At 51.8% G+C, this 19,987-nt stretch overlaps 1 protein-coding gene across 2 annotated transcripts in view; it reads left to right on the forward strand.

Annotated features, from left to right (window-relative positions):
- Positions 4,505-19,987, forward strand: part of ANGPT4 (angiopoietin 4) — a 49,904-nt gene continuing 34,421 nt past the window's right edge. The window contains exon 1 of one of the 2 annotated variants that reach the window (XM_018057652.1): positions 4,505-5,382. In XM_018057652.1, the coding sequence (XP_017913141.1) occupies positions 5,074-5,382 (309 nt within the window). In that variant the 5' untranslated portion in view covers positions 4,505-5,073. The remainder of the gene's footprint in view (positions 5,383-19,987) is intronic. The other variant, XM_018057653.1, reaches the window with a different exon arrangement.

Consider the following 19,987-nt stretch of genomic DNA (forward strand, 5'->3'; position numbering starts at 1 on the left):
TGAAGTGGATGGTGGGGCCTCAAGTCTCCCTGGCAAGACTGGCTACGTAATTTGAGAGGCCCAGTGCGGAAAGAAAAGGGCCAGACTCTGTGTTCAGAACTTATTAAGAATCTTGTGATGGTAACAGCAGAGCATTAAACCGAGCCGTGGGAGCCTTCTTAAGAGTGGAGCCCTGTGTGACTACAGAGGTCACACACCCATGAAGCCGAGCCTGCTTCCAGGTTTCTGGCCCAGGTGCCTGGTGAGGTTGGGCAATTCCCAGAGATGGAAGAATCCAGAAGAAACTCATTTGGGGTGGAGTCAGAGGAGGAGAAAATGGGGAGTTCTGTTTGAGACCTAAGGGGTTTACCTCCAGAAGGCAAATGGCTCTGGGTCTGGTGCTCAGAAGGAAATTCAGGACTGGGAGTCCACAGCACAGAGCACGCGGGTCACCAAAGCCTGTTCCAGGTTCAAAGTTCACTGCTGAGCTTGCTAACCGACCCCAGGTGGCATCTTTCCAGTTTCCTCTCTGGATTCAGCCACTAGCTCCTCCTGCCTGCTGCCGCCTAGGTACCTGCTGCTTCTGGTGGGAATGGCTGGCTCCTATTTCCCTGAAGTTCAAGGGGTCACTGTGTAAACCCTCCATCTCCCAGCCAGACCTATGCCCAAACCATCTCCAACACTGGCCCCGAGGCCCTGCGTTCAAAGATCCTGTGGCCTGACAGTGTGCAAACTTCCCCCCAGAGCTCTTTTCTGCAAGATCTCAGAAGATGTGGTGAAGCCTGTTCATGTCCTCCGGCAAAGGAGGAGGAAGCTTCAGCCCCAAATTCTGATCTGCCCGAGGCCTCCCAGCATCATGCCAGCTGGTACTTGCCCTGGTGCCACAGCCCCATGGGAGCCCCACAGATTCCTGCCCCTCGTCAGTCCAACACAAAGCGCCTGGTTCAAACATTCATTCATTCATTCGAGAGATATTTATTTACTGAGAACATACTGTATATCAAATGCTGGGAACAGAGGGAGATGAGTGATTACACAAGTAATTAATCTCTGAGCACCTTGAGAAGGCTACAGATAAAGGGGTGGGGCTCCAAGAGGAGCGATTCTGGTTTGGACAGGGCTGAGCTGCCTAAGTGTCAGTTCTCTGACCTGTAGCTTTTCCCAGAGGCAGCTACTTCAATGCACTTTCCTGTCCTGCAAGCTCATTGTATGACAGTGAAACTCCTCCATTGAGGGATGAGGTCCTGCCCTAAACCTGGGCACACCCTGATCATGTGGTGGAGCTTCCACTGAATGACTTCCCAGGCTAGGTCATAAAAGGTGATGTAGGGACTTCCCTGGTGGTTCAGTGGTTAAGACTCCGGGCTCCCAATGCAGGGGCACAGGTTCAATCTCTGGTCAGCAAACTAGATTCCACATGCTGTGTTGTGGCCAAAAAAAAAAAAAAAGTGATGTAACTTCCACCTGGCTTTCTGGGAACACGTGCCTTTGTAGCCTTGAGGGACTAGGAAGGAAGGCCAGCTGCCTGGAGTCACCATGCTGGAGACATCATTGCAGGGAGTGAGGGAGGTGCTCACTCAGGCATTGACAAGTGAGAGAAGCCTTCAAGATGGCCCTGATTCAGCCGCCAGTGAAGAACTGACTCATTGGAAAAGACCCTGATGCCAGGAAAGATAGAAGGCAAGAGGAGAAGGGGGCAACAGAGGATGAGATGGTTGGATGGCATTATCAACTCAATGGACATGAGCTTGAGCAAGCTCCAGGAGATAGTGAAGGACAGGGAAGCCTGGTGTGCCTCAGTTCATGGGATTGCAAAAAGCTGGACACGGCTGAGCGACAACAATAGCCACCATCTGACTTCAACCTCATAAGAGACTGGAGCAGACTGCCCAGCTGAGCTGCTCCTGAATTCTGACACGCAGAAACCCCAAGGTAATACACGGTTATTTTTAATTTAAACCACTAAGTGTTGAGGTCCTTTTCTGGCAGCCACAGTAACTGGAATGCTGATGAAAGGTGGAGGAGGTGAGGACAAGTGGACAGTAGTTTCTGGACAGAGAAAGCGGCATGTGCAAAGGTCCTGATGTGAGAAGGAGGTGCTGAAATGAAGGTGCGAAGGCTGGCAAGCTTTCCAAAACTTTTCTTTTGATTCTACCTACATTTCTCTTGTGAGTAGGTAATCCTATTTCCTCTCTGTGCAGAGCGCCATTCCGTGTTCATGCAATTACGGGGCCCATGTCTACTTAATTAAGTGGGGGGGGGGGCAGTTAACATTCATTTGTTCTTTTAACCAATAAGATTAAATGCATTACCTGTGCCAGGAGCTTCCCTTGTCACCTCCATGCATGTGTGCTAAGTCATTTCAGTCGTGTCCAGCTCTTTGCGACCCTATGGACTGCAGCCCGCCAGGCTCCTCTGTCCATGTGATTCTCCAGGTGAGAATACTGGAGTGGGTTGCCATGCCCTCCTCCAGGGGATCTTCACAACCAGGGATCAAACCCGCATCTGGTGGGTTCTTTACCACTAGCGCCTCCTGGGGAGCCCATCTTCCAGTGTTAATGCTCCCTCCAGTGTTCAGATGAGGAGGCCAAGGCTGAGAAGCGGTGTCCTCACGCACTGCCTTGACAGGTAAGTGGAAGGAAGTGGAATGGGTCCTGGGGCCAGGGTGGCTGGCCAGTTCCTAGTTCCCGGTCAAGTCCCTCCAGAGTTTTTTCATTTGTTTTAGGTTTTGTTGTTTTGTTTTTTGAACTGGGGTATAATTGCTTTACAATATTATGTTAGTTGCTTCTGTCCAATGAAGTGAATCAGCTATGTGTATACATACATTCCCTCCCTCTTGAATCTCCCCTCTAACCCCCCATCCCACTCCTCTAGGTCGACACAGAGCCCTGAGCTGAGCTCCCTGGGCCATACAGCAGCTTCCACTAGCTATCTGCTTTACACAGGGTAGTGTGTATATGTCAGCCGTACTCTGTCAATTGCTACTACTGTCTCCTGCTGTTGTGTCTGTAAGTAAGTCCCCTCTTTACATCTGTGTCTCTATTCCTGCCCTGCAGATAGGTTCATCTGTACCATTTTTCTAGATTCCTTGTCTTGTGTGACTTCGGGCCAATCACTTTCTTCTCTGTGTTTCAGTTTTCTCCTCTGTAAAATGGGGAGGATAATACTGCTGGCCTTACTGAGATTATCTCGAGTCTCAGCTGGCACAATCCTAATAGCAGTTGCCTTTACTCTGGGCTCACCTGTACAGGGCCCTGTGATAAACTCATGAGACTTGAATTAACACACTTCTTTCTTTCAAGGTCGGCGGTGGTGTGACCCCATTTACAGTGGAGACAGTGGAGGCAGTGGAGGCAGAGGTGGGCGAGCAGGGCTCCATGAATGCTGGTGGCTGAGGACCAGCTGCCTTGCCTTTTCCTGCCAAAGGAAATCACACACCTGGTTTCATGTTCTTAGTCCCGGATGAGCCCCTAGTTTGCTGCCGTCCCAAGCTAGTCCAGTTCAAAATTTCGTCAGGATTTGGGAAAACAAAGGGAAAAAAAAAAAAAATACCAAACAGCCGGATAGGCCCCCACTCTGGGAAAACAGCAAAGAAAGGCAGCCCACAGAGGAGGGGCCCAACCAACTCCTGGGCATCGTCTGCCCGGCGACCAGGTCTCCCAAGCGCAAATCTTTGCCCTCTTGGGCTTTATATTCCAGTAGGTTGGAGAAGGGGCGATGCATAATAACTATGACACTGACAACAACCAAAACACCTACTGTGTGCTCACCTTGTGCCAGCACTGCTTTGACTTATGCTTTTCACACCCTGTGAAGTGGATAGTTTTAATACTATTTCTCAGTTCACCAAGAGGAAACAGAAGCACAGAAAGGTTAAGTGACTTGCCCAAACTCACATAGCTGATGAGTGGTGGAGCCTGGATTTGAATCAGTAAACAGGTAAACAAGTAAGTCAAAAATTCCTCTGCCCCCATGCTGAGAACTCATATACATTCCTCATGCACAAGAGGAGGTTTCCGCCTCAGGGTATGGAAGTTGAGAGAGGTGAAGCTGCCCGCAGGAGGTCTCAGGGGTCAGTGGTTGGGGAGTAGGATTTAGAGCCCACAGCGCCTTAGCAGCAGCAGCAGCAGCCTCTAACTTGGGGGTAGGTCAAGACACTGCTGTACCTCAGGCTCTCCTCCCCGAAATCTACCTGCCCATTCCAGCCAAAGGCAGCTCCAGCACTATCTGCCTCAAGACAAGAACATGCTCTCATTACTATCACAGCACCGGAGCCCCTCCAGGCCCCAAGGGAGAAGAGGATGGGAGCCTGGCTGGGGCGCCCACTTCCCTGGCCTTGCAAGGATTTTCTCTGTCTCTAGAAACAGATTGAACTGGCTGCCTCCTCTCCAGCCTCACCCTTCTGCCCCCCTCCCCGTTGCTCTGTCTAAGGTCACTCTGCTGTGTTCCAAGGCTAACACGAAATCAGAAGGGGTAGGTGGAGGGGGAGAAGGAGAAGGCGCTGGGGGCTGAAATTTGAGATCTCAGCCTCGCGAGGAGAGGTTGGAGAGAGAGAGACATGGAAAGACAGAGACAGAACGAGAGAATTCAGTTGCCTTTGGTTTTCCGAAGCGGGCAGCTTGCGGGTTTGGGGTATGTGTGTGTGTGTGTGTGTGTGTGTGTGTGCGCGTGAGTGTGTGTGTGTCTTGTTTTCTTTCCTCCCCTCTGGCAGGGGGGCCAGGCCTCCACTGGATCATAAAAGGACTCAGAGGCGAGGCAGGCAGAGCAAGCCAGTGGAGGGACATAGCAGCAGTGTGCGGACACGCGCGCGAGGAGGCAGGAAGGGAAAGAGGGAAGAGCAGAGGTGAGGGCGTGTCTGGGGGCGGGAGCGTGAGGCGGTGGGAGGAAGCGGAGCAGCTGTGGTATTTGGAACAATTATAAATAGCCGCCTGGACAGAGCTTGGCCAAACAGGGCTTTGCAGCTGCGGCGTCTGTGCAGGCAAGCCTGGCCACTGTTGGCCAGCGGCGGGTGCAAACAGGGCTCGGAGATAGGTGGTGGACAGGCCCAGTCCCAGGGCTCTGACTCGACACCCCTCACCATCACCACATCTCTGGATGCCCTCCCCACCAGCCATGCTGCTGGGTGGCCTCCTTCTCATTGTGGCCTCTACAACCGTGGCCCAGCGGAGGGGGCAGGAGGCCACTGGGCGCCGCCGGGCCCACCGAGTCCAGCATGGCCAATGCAGCTACACCTTCGTGCTGCCAGAGCCTGAGCCCTGCCCACCCGAGCCTGAGGCCTTCGGGGCCTCTAACAGTCTCCAGAGGGACTCCCCAGCGGCCGCACTGAACCTAGGAGACTGGCCAAGCCAGCGGATGCGACAGCTGGAAAAAATGCTGGAGAACAACACGCAGTGGCTGCAGAAGGTAAGGGCTGGGTCTGCAGCGGGGTGAGGGCAGCGAACAGCAGGTGGAGCATCTACCCCAGAGCCCTGCCCTGGACGCAGATGGCCAGGCTAATAGGGCCCTTGTCTCTGAATTGTACATATTGGAATGATGAGGCCCAGAGAGGGGCAGAGATGAGTCTGAGGCCACACAACAAGACTGGGAGAAGACAGAACTGGAAACTAACTCCCCAGCTGCCATTCATTCATCCAGTGTGGACCAGTCCCGTCCTAGGAGCAGCAAATACAACAGTAAGCAGAAGAGTACATTCCCTTCTGGACCAGTATAGGAAAGAGACAATAAAGGGATGAACAAGATGTACTCTGTCGGAGGTAAAGCAAAGTGAGAAAGAAAAAGGCAAGGAGTGACCAGAGGTGGCGATTTGAAGTCAGATAATCAGAGAGGATTTCTCAGAGGAGGTGACATTTGAGACCAGAGAATGAGCGAAGTGATGGAGCAACCTGGGAAGGTTTCTAGGGGGAGGCTATTTCCAGCCAAGGGACCAGCAAGTGCAGAGGCTGTGTGGTGGGAATGTAGTTGGGGTACCTGGGGAACAGCAGCATGGCTGGAGCAGAGGAGGGCAATAGAGGGTTGAGGGACAAAATCCAAGAGGTGAGGGGAGGGCAGACCATGTTGGGCCTTGAGGACCACCGGAAGGACTTTGGCTCTTCCTCTGAGTTTCACAGGAGCCATTGCAGGGTTTTGAGCAGGTGAGACACACCTGAGTTAGTTTTAACGGAATAGGGACTATAAGGGACAGATTTAATGCTGGGAGCCCAAGGAAGAGACTAGGCAAGAAGTGATGGAGGCGTGACCCGATACAGGACAGCAGGAGGGGGTGTGGCCAGTCAGATTCTGGTATATTCTGAAGGGGAAGTTAATGGGCTCTGCTGATGAACTGGATATGGGTTGGCAGAGATGAGGGGGCTGAGGGCCCCATTGTCATTTTGGCCCAATGCTGGGGCCACTCTAGGATCCCCTGTCCTCATTCTTTCAGCAGATATTCTGAGCATCTACTGTGTGCCAGGCTCTAGGCAAGAAACTGAGGTGAACAAATCAGGTTCAGCCCTGGGTGGGGTGAGGAAAGCATCCTATGATGTCCAAGATGGGGAGCAGTCCCTCTTAATCCCATGGTTCAAATTGTCCAAATTGTTTGCCTGGTGAGCAAACAATGTGTCGCTCCCCCGGTACATGCATATTTATTTAGTATTTGTGCACCTTATTAATATAATATTTACTAGGTATGACACAAATGAAAACTTTAAGAAGATAACATGAAATCATGTAAATTAGAGTTCCGGTGGCTTCCTCCTGTTTTCTAAAGGATGGCCTTCTGCGTACCCTGGGTTGACCATCTCCCAGGTAGAGAGTTACCCTTATCTAACCAAGCTGATTTGTGCACATACTCGAGTACACACTTAAACTCCTGTTTCGTTCCTGCCCTGACCATCTATCCCCTCAGCCTCCTATTCACCATCTTCTCATAGTCGCTGCCTACTTGCCCCTCTTACCTCGCAACACTTACAGCTGCCACCATCCCATGCTTAGGTCCCCCCTCAAGGGAGCTCTTGGCCTCACACACTGGATCCCAGAGGGGTCCATGCTGCCTTGAAATCTGTGTGTCTTCAGGCAGCTGTTTCCAGTCCTGTAAGGGTCATGCCAAGCCTCGTCTCCTCCTCAGCCTCCATTTTCACTTTGTGCCCATCCTCTCACCAGACCATGGATCTCCTACTTCAAAGAGACGTGGGGCCTACCTATGCACCCATGCACCCACGAGTCCCCAGGGCCTTTCTCTGGCTCAGAGGAAGGGTTCCTCCATGGACCAGAGTCACTCTTTCATACCTGTGGGTCGCATCCCCTGCAATCCCTGAACCTCCTCAAACCAACCATGCCTCTTGTGTCTCTACCAACTCCTCCCTTTAGGCTGTTCCTTCCCCTCAGTCTTTAATTGCATTTCCCATGTTAAAGAAAGAAAGAGGAAGGGGAGAAGGAGGAGAGAGAACAAGACCCTTCTCCAGCCCACACCTTCTGACTCTGGCCTGGCTCTCAGAAGTCTGCACGCTCTGCCCCCACTTCCTCCTTCATCCCATCCTTTCCCAAAGCAGCCTCCCACTCCCCATTTCCTAATCCAGAGGCCACGGCTCAGTCTTCATCTCACTTGACCTCTTGGCAAATTTAGTATCACTAACCAATATCATCCTTCCAGAAACGGTCTCCATCAGCCAGTCCTCATCTACCACTCTGACTGCTGTCCCTACCTCCATCCTGGACCAGCCACCTCCAGCTCCTATTGGATGGTCATCACAACGGCTGTCCCAGGCTCCATTTCTACCCAGACCCCAATAGTCCATTCTGTATTCAGCAGATAGAGGGGTCCTGTTAAAACCTACGCTAGGTTAGTTTCTCCTCAAAACCCTCCTGGGGCTCCCATTCTCTTTAGTTATTCTTTTATTGAGCGAAAATCCTTGCTAGCTGCAACACCCCTCACCCAGACATGTATGGGGCTCACTCCTGAAGCACCTCAGGTCTGCTACTTAAACGTCACCTCCTCGGAAAGGCCCTTCCTGTCCACCACATTTAAAATAGCCACCCTCCTTATGGTCTATTTACCCAGCTTTGGTTTTCTCCCTTAGCACCTACTACCACCTTTTCTTAAAAACATTTCTTTCGGTCTGTGAGCTTCAAGAAGATAGGGGCCAAGTCTGTTTTGTTTGCTACTGGGTTCTCAGGGCCTAGAACAGTACCTGGCACATAGTAGGCACTCAATACATGTCTGTTGAATGGATGGATGCACAATGATCCTCCCATCTCTCAGGCCACTCCTGCTCCTCCCCTACTCCTGAATGTTGCTATTTCCCAGGGCAGAGTCTCTGTTGTTTCCTCTCACACTTTGTGGCACAACCCCCAGGGCTGCCCTCTCAGCACTCCCGCAGCACCATCTCCCCCTACACCCATGATGACACCAAACCAACGTCTGAGGGGCTCCCGACCTCCCCTCTGAGGGCTCACAGTTTCTCAACTCCAAAGCTGCCTGAAACTGAGATCTTCCCTCCCCACCCCCCACCTATTCTGCTGAAGGTAGTACCACCCAGCCAGCAGGTGGTCTGTGGCCCTGGGGTGTCCTTAAGCCCACCCCACTCCCAGGCAGCAGGTCCTATCCATCCTGTCCCCTCAGCTTCTCAGCTCATCCTCCTGTCTTCCTCCCTGCCCTGGCTCTTGTCACCTCTCTCCTGGACCCTGCTCTCACCTTGCACCTGCTTTCTCTACCCCAAGCCTCACCCTCTCATCCATCTTCAACTCCCCTGGGTGCCTGGTGCTTGGATAACATTGGTTGAGCCAGATGATGGATTTAAACCAGTGAGTTTCAGGTTAGGAGGTCACCCAGCTCACCTCTTCATCTGGCAGTGGAGTGTCCTCTCCAGATATCCGTCCACATAGCCTGATAATCCCGGGCAGGGCTCACCATGGAGCACTGTGGGGCTAAAGAGTTCCCATGTGGGAATCAGGTGGATCTGAGTTTACATCCCAGCCCCAGAACTTACTTGCCACGTGGCTGTGGATGAGCAAGGCTCAGTTTTCCCTTCCTCAAAGTGGAGACAACAACAGTATGACAGAGGGTTGGCTGCGAGGATCAGGGAGACCGCTAACTCACCCCTCTTGGTTGCATGGGTAACTCACCTGGGCAAGGATACAGTAGCTCAACTGGCTATTACTTAATTCAGCATCATCTCTATAGGAGCCCTGCACCGCTGGTCCTGGTCAAGTCAATCCAAGGGTGGCAGGTAGCTTGGGGCAGGGAGTGTCACTTGTCCATGCTGGTGTTGTCTGCAGTTCCCAGTCTTACCCAATCTCTATTGCAGTCCAAGCAAAGGTTTGTCCTGCCATCTCCTGAGTATCCTTGGGTTGAGTGTTCCCTTTAGGCCCTTTGGTCTTTGGGTTACTGCCAGGTCACCCTATACCAGTAGAGCCTGCCCCAAGGTCAGACCCCATCAGCAATCACTTTTCTCTGGGTCCCATCACCTCTTTAGGCAGCAGCACAGCCTGGAAGGTGAGGGCCCCAACTCTGGAGCCCAACTTTTTGAATTCGAGACTCATTCTGCCCTTTTCTGACTGTGTAACCTATGGCAAGTTGCTTCACCTCTCTGAATCTCCGTTTCCTCACCGAAAAAATACAGTGACAACATTATCTACCTCTAAGAAGGTTTAATGAGATAACGCATATGAAGTCCTTGGCCCAGCGCCTGTCATACAGTAAATTCTCAATCAATGTCGGCTGTTTCCATGAGGAACTCTCCCCAGAAAGAAACACAAATCCTGAAATTCTTGAGTCCTTCCTTCCCCAAATAGACACAGGGCCCCTGGCTCAGGGGTACAAGGCACCTGGACAGTCATCTCTCTCCCTCCAGTCAGGCATACTTGCTACTTTCTGTAACCATGGCCTTCCTCTGGCTCTTCTCTCATGCATTCTCTTGGTCTGGGCTTATCTCAGAGTCTTTGAAACTTGAGGGCCTCTTTTTGGCTTCTGCTACAATCTCTCAGAAGAGAAAAAAAAAAATGAGTTTTAAAATAGTCTCATCACCATTGCCATCGGGAATGACTGGGGAAGACTGGCCTCCCAGACCGAGCTCTCAGCAAGTTTCATTCAGCTGGGAAGTTGCAGAGAAGAGCCTCCCTCCCTCATGCCCCCAGCCCCTCTCCCTGTTCCCAGTCCAATGTACAGATGAGCAAACTGTGAGGCCAGAGAGGGGAAGGAACTTGCCAGAATGGCACAGCAGGGAGACCCAAAGTCCACTTCTCCAAAGTCTGGGTTCTTCCTACAACTCTGGAGGGTGTGAAGGAGGTGGGGGAAGCCAGATCTGAGACAATGGGGTGCTCCCTTCCAGAATCCCAAATTCCCTAATACCCACTCTCTTCCTCCAGCTATTCCGCCTGTGCTCAAGGTGCATGGGGGTGCCCCATCCCTGCTCCCTCTCCCCTCCCTCACTCCTCTCCACACACCCCTCCTCTTCCCTTCTTCCCACTGGTCTCCTTTTCCTCCCCCTCCCCCTCCTCCTGGAAGCCTCTGTCCCAGTGACTCATGTCTGGAGCCATCAGTTCGGTGGGCTGCACATCAGCTCTTGGCTCTGCTCCACTCCTTCATCTGGGTGAAGAGCTGCAGCAGGAATGTTGAGGGGAATGGGGGGTGGGGGGGCAGAGCCAGCTGGAGAGCAGGCATCCCTTGCTGGGCTGTGCATTCCAGTGGTTAGTGCCTGGCTCCTGAGTCCACCACAGACTCAGCAATACTTGCTGTGTGTCTGAGACAAGAGAGTGAAAGCACCTACTCCTGACATCTGATGTGGGTTTAAGAGAGGCAGAGCCCAGAAAGCATCCGCCCAGAGCAGGTGCTTAATAAAGACCCACTCCTGTCCTGTCATCCCCCAGCGCCCCGGGCCTCTCAATCAGGAAGTGCCAGTCTTAGCCCTGGTCGCATGAGAAGCGTGAGGAAACACAAGTCTCCAGGCTCCTGTCCCACCTTCAGCATCTGAGGGCAGCAGAGCTTCCGCTGGGTCTCCAGGGTCCCAGGAGCGGGGCAGACTCTGAGCCCCAAACCTGGGAGCCCGCTACTTTCTCGTCTGTACCAAGAACAGCTAGCCCTCGCTGCCTGTCTTCCTGTGCATCTCCGCCTCTCTCTCTCTATCTCTGTGTCTCTCTGTCTCTTGTCCTGTGGCTCTCACGGTGGCTTGACTCACCTTCTCCAAGTCTGCGGGTGTCTGTCGCTCTCATTCTCTCTCCTGTCTGGCTGGCGTCTCCCTAGCTTTCTCCCTGCCTCGCACTCAGGCTCGCCCTGGTCCGCCCACTCCTATGCCATCCATCTCTCCTGCCTTTACCTCCCAGGGTGTCTGCATGCTCCATCCACACTGGAGGACTTACCGGCACTATGGCCAGCACCCCACTCCCAGCGAGGCTCAGCTGGGGCCTCCTTCTCTTCCCCTTCTGTGCCCAAAGCCAAGCAGGGAAGGGTCAAGGGCTGGGCAGGAGCCCCCCAGCCTCTGCGGTTCTCTCCAGGACCCTGACGTCAAATCTCAGAATAACTCAGCCCCTCGGCCCAGTGGTCGTAAGGCCTTGCCTGGCTGGATGTGGGTCAGAAGAGCATCCAGCGGGAGCACAGCGTGGGGTCCTGGCCCAGCCCAAGATCCTCCCAAACTGGCCAGGACTCCCAACTGCCCTGGCCTCCCCAGACTGCCCGTAAATTCTTGGCATTTTCGGCCTTTGGTTATCCAAACAAGAAATGGATCTCCGTTGCCGAACAAAATGTCTTGGGGTTTGATTTCCTAACCTCGCTGCTGGCTCCTCTAGACAGTTCGGGGCTGGGGAAGGGGGTGGGGAGAACAGCATCTGCTTCTTGGAAGAATGCTTCTCCCTTTTCCAAGAAAGGAGCCTAGAAACAGCTGGCACAGATGCCCTGGGCCCAGGGATGACCACGGAGCAGCGGCAGTGCGGCCCCTCATGCGGGATTCCCCAGAGGAATCAGCCGGCCCTATACTCCTGGCTCTCTCCTCCCGGGCCCCAGAGCTCAGTCTGGGCTGGAAGATACACAGATCCTCTCTCCCCTTTGCTCTTTGAAGGGGAAATGTGAGAAAACAGGCCCCAGGTCTGCCCTTAAGCCTGCACCTCTGCCTAGACTCTGGCCTCTGAGTGTTTGCTTAGCCCTGGAGTTGGCTCTGAAATGCCTGGAATGGAGCCTGAATCAGGGGCCATGTCCCAGGGGGCTCGCCGACCAGCTGTGGGCCCTGGGGAAGCCACCTGCCTCAAGTAGTACCTCTGCAAAGTGGAATTTAAAATACTGCCTCCCAGCGAGAGGGTAGGATAAAGAAACAGACCAGGAGCTATGGCTGGCATTTATGAAGCCCTTCCTGTGTGCCAGACACTGTCCTTTGTGCCTTGGGACAATGATTGCATTGAATTCTCACAATGAGTCTATAAAGGAAGATTGCTTGCCCATTCACAGATGAAAAAACTGAGGCACCAAGAGGTGAGGTGACTTGCCCAAGGTCCCATGACCAGGAAAGGTGGGTCACATTCACACTTAGACTGTCTAATGCCAGAAACCACACTCTCAGCACTTAGACCAGTTCCTGGCTAATCGACAAGACCCATCCATTGTGTCCTGGTCCCTGGGTACCCAGCCTGGGGAGCAGAGGCCCCTGGCCGCCAGAGGGGAAACTCACAGGAGCTAGACGTTCCCCTTCGCCCAGGAGGCCCTCGGCCAAGGAGAACTTCTGCCAGAGAAGATTCACATAGCACCTCAGTCTTCAAGGACAGCCCTTGAGAACTGAGCGGACTCCAAACCTCCATCTAGGAGGTTACAACTTCTCTCCTTGTACTAGGGTAAATCCGACAGAAACCGAGTGTGAGTCTTGGGGTCCCACTGACTCAATCTGAATCCCATCTCCGCTGCTGCTGTGTGTTCTCACTTTGCCAGTTTGTGCCTCAATTTTCTTGTCTGTGAAACAGGGACAATAGTAGAAGCCACTTTGCAGGTTGTCATGGAGATTAAATGAATTAATATACATGCAGGGCTGAAGACAGTGTCTGACAGAGCCCAGGAAAGCCAGCTGTTGTAAACACACTGGGGGAACTTCCCCGGCAGTCCAGTGGTTAAGACTTTACCTTACAGCTAAGATCCCACGTGCCTTGCTGCCAAAACACCACGACATAAAACAGAAACTATATTGCAACAAATTCAATAAAGACTTTAAAAATGGTCCACATTTTTCTTTAATCTTTAAAAAAAAGAAAAGAAGGAAGAAAGAAAGGAAAACACACTGAGGATGCTCGGCCCAGGAAAAGAATCCATCTTGGAATCAGCATAGGAATGCCAACTTTTCTGCATCCTGCCTGTTGATCTTGGGAAAGTCCCTTTTTCTTTTCCCTGGGCCTCGGTTTCCTCCTCTTCAAAGTGGTGGGGCACGAAGCCAAGCACCTCAGGTGAGGACAAAATGAAGTAAAGCATGTAGAGACCTGGTGGGGTAGGCAGGCAGGTGAGGAGATGACTGGGGCTTGAGGCTGAAAGTAAAACTACGTCCCTTGGACAGAGAAACAGAGCTTCAGAAGCTTAGGATGGAGGAGACTTGCGGCCCTTGGCTCCTGACTCCAGTCCAGCACTCGGTCTGCTAAATGAGGCTGAAGGAAGGAAGGTGATTCCCAGGCAGCTGAGGGGAACCCCCACAGGAAAGCTCTGCAAAAGCTGTAAGTGGGCCCCCCAGGCAAAGAGATGAGCTGGAGAGAGGCTGCAGCTGAGGGGCTGGGGCCTCTTCCTCCAGAGTCATGCTGACCTGGGGTCCAATCCCAGCTCTACCTCTTGCCAACAGCCCTAGTTGTTTTCCTCAGCTTTTGACTAATTTTCAGAGTGCAAAAACTGAGAAATATGGAATTGTGTGAAGATACAGAGGGGAAAAAAGTCATCACTATCCCCTGGTTATTTCCTTGCTGCTCATTCTGTGCATTATAAATGGTTACTGAAATGTTTCAGATGGATGAAAAGGTAGAGAGAAAGATCAGATGAAATTTCTTGTCCCTAAAACCCAGCTTAAGCAACAAAATTTTACCAATCCCTTTAAGCCCCTGCCCCGCCCCTGCCTCCCTCCCCTACCAGAGATAGCTACTGTGAATTCTATGTTGCTGACCCCTGATTTCAGGTCCCTCCCACATCCTGTAGAGTGGTCACACTGTCCATCTCTTTCTACAATTAGCCTTTGTTCGCCCAACCTTGTGTCTGTGAGATTTATAGCTCTGCAAATATGGGAAAAACCTGAGTCTCAGTTTTTCCCTCTGTGAACTGGGGACGTGGTAAGCACATGCCTGAGTTTGCTGTGAGGCCCAAATAACCAGTGCCTGCTGAGGCCTGGGAGCGTGTCTGGCACCACATCTGCTTGTAGGGAAATCGGAAATTCTGCTACGGCTTCTTCCGTCTTCTGGAGCCACTGCATTGTTGTAGCGACTCCACACACTGGACTGTCTCTGTGCCAGGCACTAGTACACGTGTTTTACAAGCATGACTCATTAAACCTCATGACATCCTGAAGGGTGAGGATTGTTACAATCCCCACTTATTGTGGGGAAACTGAGGCCCAGAGAGTTTATACATCTGAGAGGTGAGGGAGGTGGGCTTGAACCCAGGCAAGCTGGTTCTGGACTTCACGCTCTTAGTCACTATCACAGACGGCCTCTCCCTGCTGCCCATTTTACAGATGGGTACACTCCCCTGGGGCGGGGGGAGTGACTTGACTACATTCACCCCAGGGTCAATGTCAGGGACAACTTTGCTTCTTCTCCCTAGTGGTGAGAGTGCACACAGCACATTAGGAAACTCATGAAAAAGCCATGTGTCCTTACGCTAGGAAACTCTGGAATTGTGTGCACACAAATGTGTGCACAGTTCTGAACTTAATTTGCCAGGTGGACTGTTCATTCCTCCACGTGCTTAATCACCCCCTCCATTGATGTTAGGGCTTCCCTGGTGGCTCAGACAGTAAAGAATCCGCGTTCAGTGTGGGAGACCTGGGATCTCTAACCCTGGGTTGGAAAGATCCCCTGGAGAGGGCATGGCAACCCACTCCAGTATTCTTGCCTGGAGTATCCCATGGACAGAGGAGCCTGACAGGCTACAGTCCATGGGGTCGCAAAGAGTCGGACACGACTGAGCAACTAAGCATCAGCAGCAGCCATTGATGTTTTCTGTGAGCTTACATGCTACTCACTATGCAGATGATGGAAATTCAACAGTAAGCAAGGAAGACTTGGTCTTTCGCCTCCAGGAGCAGCGGCAAAGACATTAACCTGGTAATTTCTTATGTGTACTGATCAATCATGATATTAATACATGCTGTGAAGAAGGGGCTCACCTGTTCTGGGAGTAAATAATAAGGGGCCCAACCTCGATGAAGGAATGGCTCCAGGAAGAAGAACAGAGCTGAGATCTAAAGAGTAGATTAGGAATTCTTAGGCAAGGAAAAGAAGGGGAAAACATTTCAAGCACAGGGACCAGCAAGTGCAAAGGCCCTGAGAGATAACAGAGCAAAGGGATTTCGAGGAAGTGAAAAATGTTCACAGTGGCTAGAATGCAGAGAGTTAGGAGAATGTGGCCCAGATGAGACCAGCCTCCCCAGATCTTACCCTGCTCTTGAGGCTCTGGGGTGCTGGAAACTGACGTGGCCACTTTTCTGTCCCGCCCCCACTGATGGGCAGTGGCTGTGGACATCTGGACCTGCTCCTCTCCTCCCTGCCTGACCTTGGTCCTATCCCTGTCACCCTGTCTTCAGGGTCAGCCTCGCCCACCAGTGATGGGTGAGCAGAAAGAGCTTAGCCATTGGATTCAGTTCCTTACTTACCAGCTGTGGGTAACGCTTGGCCTCTCTGGGTCTTGGATTAAACTCATTTTTCAAGTGGGGAGCAATCGCTCTTTCCTTCCAGCCTGCAGAGGAGGAAGACCAGACAAGGGCAGAGTTACCCACCAGAGTTCCTCAGACAGGAAAGCCTGGTGCTACCTGGGGGAGATACTCCAGCAAGGCTTCCCTGCATCTAGAGGGCACTTGACTCCCTTCCCCCAGGGGGAGCTGGGGCGGTGGAGGAGGGGAAGTGCTGTCACTTGGTCACTTCAGCCACACCAGCTTTGAAGTGTAGCCTAAGATAATCATTCCCAGAGAGCCTGGGCTTGCCCCTGGTGAGCTATTTGTCCTTAAACAAGTTGCTTAACCTCTCTGTGCCTCATCTGTAAAATAGGTTGATAGGATCACCTACCACAGAGGGTGGCAACAGGGATTTAACACACATAGTGGCTAGAACAGTGTCTAGCACATAATAAGCACTAAGTAGACATTTGTCAAGCAAAATGGACACACCATCCCACTCCAGGTAAGGGCTGATGCCCAAGTGGCAGGGAGGTGGGCAACTGCAGGAAACGCCACACTGTTGTTTAAACTCCCAGCTCCTACACTTGGGAGAGTAAGAAGGATTCATCTGCTGGGCCTCACTGTTGACAGTCCTCCCAAGATCAAGGTTTGGATGCAGACAACCATAAAGGGACAGCTGAGGCCAAGGCGCTGGCTGCCCTGCCCCAGCTAACGAGAAGCACTCACATCCAGGCGGCAGAGGGGCCCACGCCAGCCCCTCTGCGAGGAGAAATCAGCCCCATTTTCTGATGAGGCCACTGAGGCTCAGAGAAGCTCGGTCACTGGTCCAGAAAGCACACAGCAAAGCAGTGATGGAACCAGCGCCTGACTCTCAGTGCCGTGTGCCAGGCCCGCTAGACTCAACGCTGCAGCTGGAAGCTGGGCGGAGCCAGGCCTGTGCCGGGAATCGGGAATTGCAACTTAAGCTAAGAGCTGAAAAGCGCATCCCTCCTCTACAGGCTGTTGGTGCGAGACATTCTCCAGCCCTGGCTCCCTGCCCACTCACTCTGCTGAGCCCTGACCCAGAAGGAAATCAACAGAATCTTCTGCAGGGAGGAAAACAGCCGAGGAAAGCTGGGCCTGGCTGCTTGAAAAAAACAAGACAAATCCCCTCTGCCTTGAGCCCAGGGGTCAGGGCCTGTGTGGGCCCAAGGGGATGGGAGGGGCTGGAGATGGGCAGAGGAGGGGCCAACCTTGGCCGTCAAGTCCACAGATACAATGTTATTTCCATTGGGAAAATAAAACTAGTTAGTTCCATTGGGAAACTGTAGCCAGAAGGTGACAGGGTGGGATTCCATCTGCCAGGCAAGAGAGGCGGGCCGCCTGTGAGCAAGAGTGTCTGACCTCTGTGACCTCTGCGAAAGCAGGACAGTACTTATCTAGAACAAGTCACCCTAAGGCATTCAATGCAAAGAAATAGAGGAAAACAACAGAATGGGAAAGACTAGAGATCTCTTCAAGAAAATTAGAGATATCAAGGGAACATTTCATGCAAAGATGGGCTCAATAAAGGACAGAAATGGTATGGACCTAACAGAAGCAGAAGATATTAAGAAGAGGTGGCAAGAACACACAGAAGAACTGTACAAAAAGGATCTTCATGACCCGGATAATCACGATGGTGTGATCACTCATCTAGAACCAGACATCTTGGAATGTGAAGTCAAGTGGGCCTTAGAAAGCATCACTATGAACAAAGCTAGTGGAGGTGATGGAATTCCAGTCGAGCTATTTCAAATCCTGAAAGATGATGCTGTGAAAGTGCTGCACTCAATATGCCAGCAACTTTGGAAAACTCAGCAGTGGCCACAGGACTGGAAAAGGTCGGTTTTCATTCCAATCCCAAAGAAGGGCAATGCCAAAGAATGCTCAAACTGCCCCACGATTGCACTCATCTCACACGCTAGTAAATTAATGCTCAAAATTCTCCAAGCCAGGCTTCAGCAATACATGAACCGTGAACTTCCTGATGTTCAAGCTGGTTTTAGAAAAGGCAGAGGAACCAGAGATCAAATTGCCAACATCCGCTGGATCATCAAAAAAGCAAGAGAGTTCCAGAAAAACATCTATTTCTGCTTTATTGACTATGCCAAAGCCTTTGACTGTGTGGATCACAATAAACTGTGGAAAATTCTGAAAGAGATGGGAATACCAGACCACCTAATCTGCCTCTTGAGAAATCTGTATGCAGGCCAGGAAGCAAGAGTTAGAACTGGACATGGAACCACAGACTGGTTCCAAATAGGAAACGGAGTACGTCAAGGCCGTATATTGTCACCCTGCTTATTTAACTTCTATGCAGACTACATCATGAGAAACACTGAACTGGAAGAAACACAAGCTGGAATCAAGATTGCCGGGAGAAATATCAATAACCTCAGATATGCAGATGACACCACCCTTATTGGCAGAAAGTGAAGAGGAACCAAAAAGCCTCTTGATGAAAGTGAAAGAAGCGAGTGAAAAAGCTGGCTTAAAGCTCAACATTCAGAAAACGAAGATCATGGCATCTGGTCCCATCACTCCATGGGAAATAGATGGAGAAACAGTGGAAACAGTGTCAGACTTTATTTTGGGGGGCTCCAAAATCACTGCAGACCGTGATTCCAGCCATGAAATTAAAAGACGCTTACTCCTTGGAAGAAAAGTTATGACCAACCTAGATAGCATATTCAAAAGCAGAGACATTACTTTGCCAACTAAGGTCCGTCTAGTCAAGGCTATGGTTTTTCCACTAGTCATGTATGGATGTTAGAGTTGGACTGTGAAAAAGGTTGAGTGCTGAAGAATTGATGCTTTTGAATTGTGGTGTTGGAGAAGACTCTTGAGAGTCCCTTGGACTGCAAGGAGATCCAACCAGTCCATTCTAAAGGAGATCAGCCCTGGGATTTCTTTGGAAGGAATGATGCTAAAGCTGAAGCTCCAGTACTTTCGCCACCTCATGCGAAGAGTTGACTCATTGGAAAAGACTTTGATGCTGGGAGGGATTGGGGGTAGGAGAAGAAGGGGACAACGGAGGATGAGATGGCTGGATTGCATCACTGACTCGATGGACGTGAGTCTGAGTGAACTCCGGGAGTTGGTGATGGACGGGCAGGCCTGGCATGCTGCGATTCATGGGGTAGCAAAGAGTTGGACACGACTGAACTGACTGACTGAACTGAAGGCATTCAGTAAGCTGGGCTTCCCTGGTGGCTCGGTAAAGAATCTGCCCACAATGCAGGAGATCCAGGTTCAATCCCTGGGTTGGGAAGATCTCCTGGAGAAGGAAATGGCAACCCACTCCAGTATTCTTGCCTGGAGAACCCCATGGACAGAGGAGCCTGGCGGGCTATAGTCCATGGTCGCAAAGAGTCGGACACAAACCAAACAACTAACACTTTCACTTTCACACTTTCATTCAGCAAGTTAATTGAACCCACAAACATTTATTATCTCTCACAGTTTCTGGGAGTCAGGAATCAGGAGAAGCTTGATAAGGTAGTTCTGACTTGGGTCTTTTCTCTATGCAATTATACTCGAGTGTCAGCTGGGGCTGTGGTCCCCTGAAGGCTTGACTGGGACAGGATCAGCCTCTAAGGTGGCCCCAGCATACGGCTGGGAGGGCAGTACAGGCCCGTGGTGGGAGGCCTCTGTTCCTCTCCAGATGGGTTCTCAGGCTGCTTGAGGGTCCTCAGGACATGGTGGTCAACTTCCTCCAGAGCAAGAGATTCAGGAGTGAGAAAGCGCAAGCCACGATGCGATGATGCCACGACGTGATGACGTCAGCCTGGCTCACCACCACCACGTCTCCAGTATCCTGTTCACACTGGCCAGTCTGATGACACGGGGACATGAGAACTGGGAGGGGAGGAGATCACTGGGGCTGCCTTGGAATCCGGAGGCCACAAGCAGCCCACTGATGTGGTGACAGCCGTGGTCTCAGGAGCCTGAAGGCCTGGTCCTGAGCCAGCCTCTGCCATTCACAAGCTGTGAGACTTGGGCAATGGGCTCGTCTTCTCTGTGCTCCTTTTCCTTGGCCGTGAAATGGGGGCAATGAGACAAGTCAAGATCTAAACAGACCAAATAAGGCCCTCGGGGCAATGCCTGGCACCACCTCTGAAGCAGAAACGAGCCTCCTCTAGTCACTGCTCTCCTCCCAGTGCTCCGCATGGGTC

Source organism: Capra hircus, chromosome 13 (genome assembly GCF_001704415.2).
Source record: "Capra hircus breed San Clemente chromosome 13, ASM170441v1, whole genome shotgun sequence".
In the NCBI taxonomy this organism is placed as follows: domain Eukaryota; kingdom Metazoa; phylum Chordata; class Mammalia; order Artiodactyla; family Bovidae; genus Capra; species Capra hircus.